General features: G+C 53.0%; 1 protein-coding gene across 1 annotated transcript in view; it reads left to right on the top strand.

Moving 5' to 3' along the window:
- ZMYM3 (zinc finger MYM-type containing 3) overlaps window positions 1-217 on the top strand; it is a 16,168-nt gene that overhangs the window by 8,713 nt on the left and 7,238 nt on the right. Inside the window, 1 exon segment of the mRNA XM_077763166.1 lies at window positions 1-41. This exon segment is cut by the window's left edge and continues 44 nt beyond it. Coding sequence (XP_077619292.1) covers window positions 1-41 — 41 coding nt within the window.

Here is a 217-nt window from a genome sequence, read left to right as displayed (position 1 = left end):
CTCCTGCAAGGTGGAGATGAAGTCCAAAGGGAGTCAAACAGGTGAGCTAGGGTCCTAGACATTCCGGGCTATGTTCCGTAGTGCTAGGCTTCCAGCCCAGTGCTCAGGAGCTGGATGGGGGGTTTGTGAGATGGCTGAAGTATCGTGCACATGGTTGTCCTGAAATCCTAGAGTTGTCTCTCAACCTCTGGTTTGAGGGCAGTTTGTGTCACTGAGC

The sequence above is a fragment of the Crocuta crocuta genome, unplaced genomic scaffold (assembly GCF_008692635.1).
Source record: "Crocuta crocuta isolate KB4526 unplaced genomic scaffold, BGI_CrCroc_1.0 scaffold440, whole genome shotgun sequence".
NCBI classification, from domain to species: Eukaryota; Metazoa; Chordata; class Mammalia; order Carnivora; family Hyaenidae; genus Crocuta; species Crocuta crocuta.
Note: the sequence above shows the minus strand (reverse complement) of the source record. Positions and strands in the feature narration are given on the sequence as shown.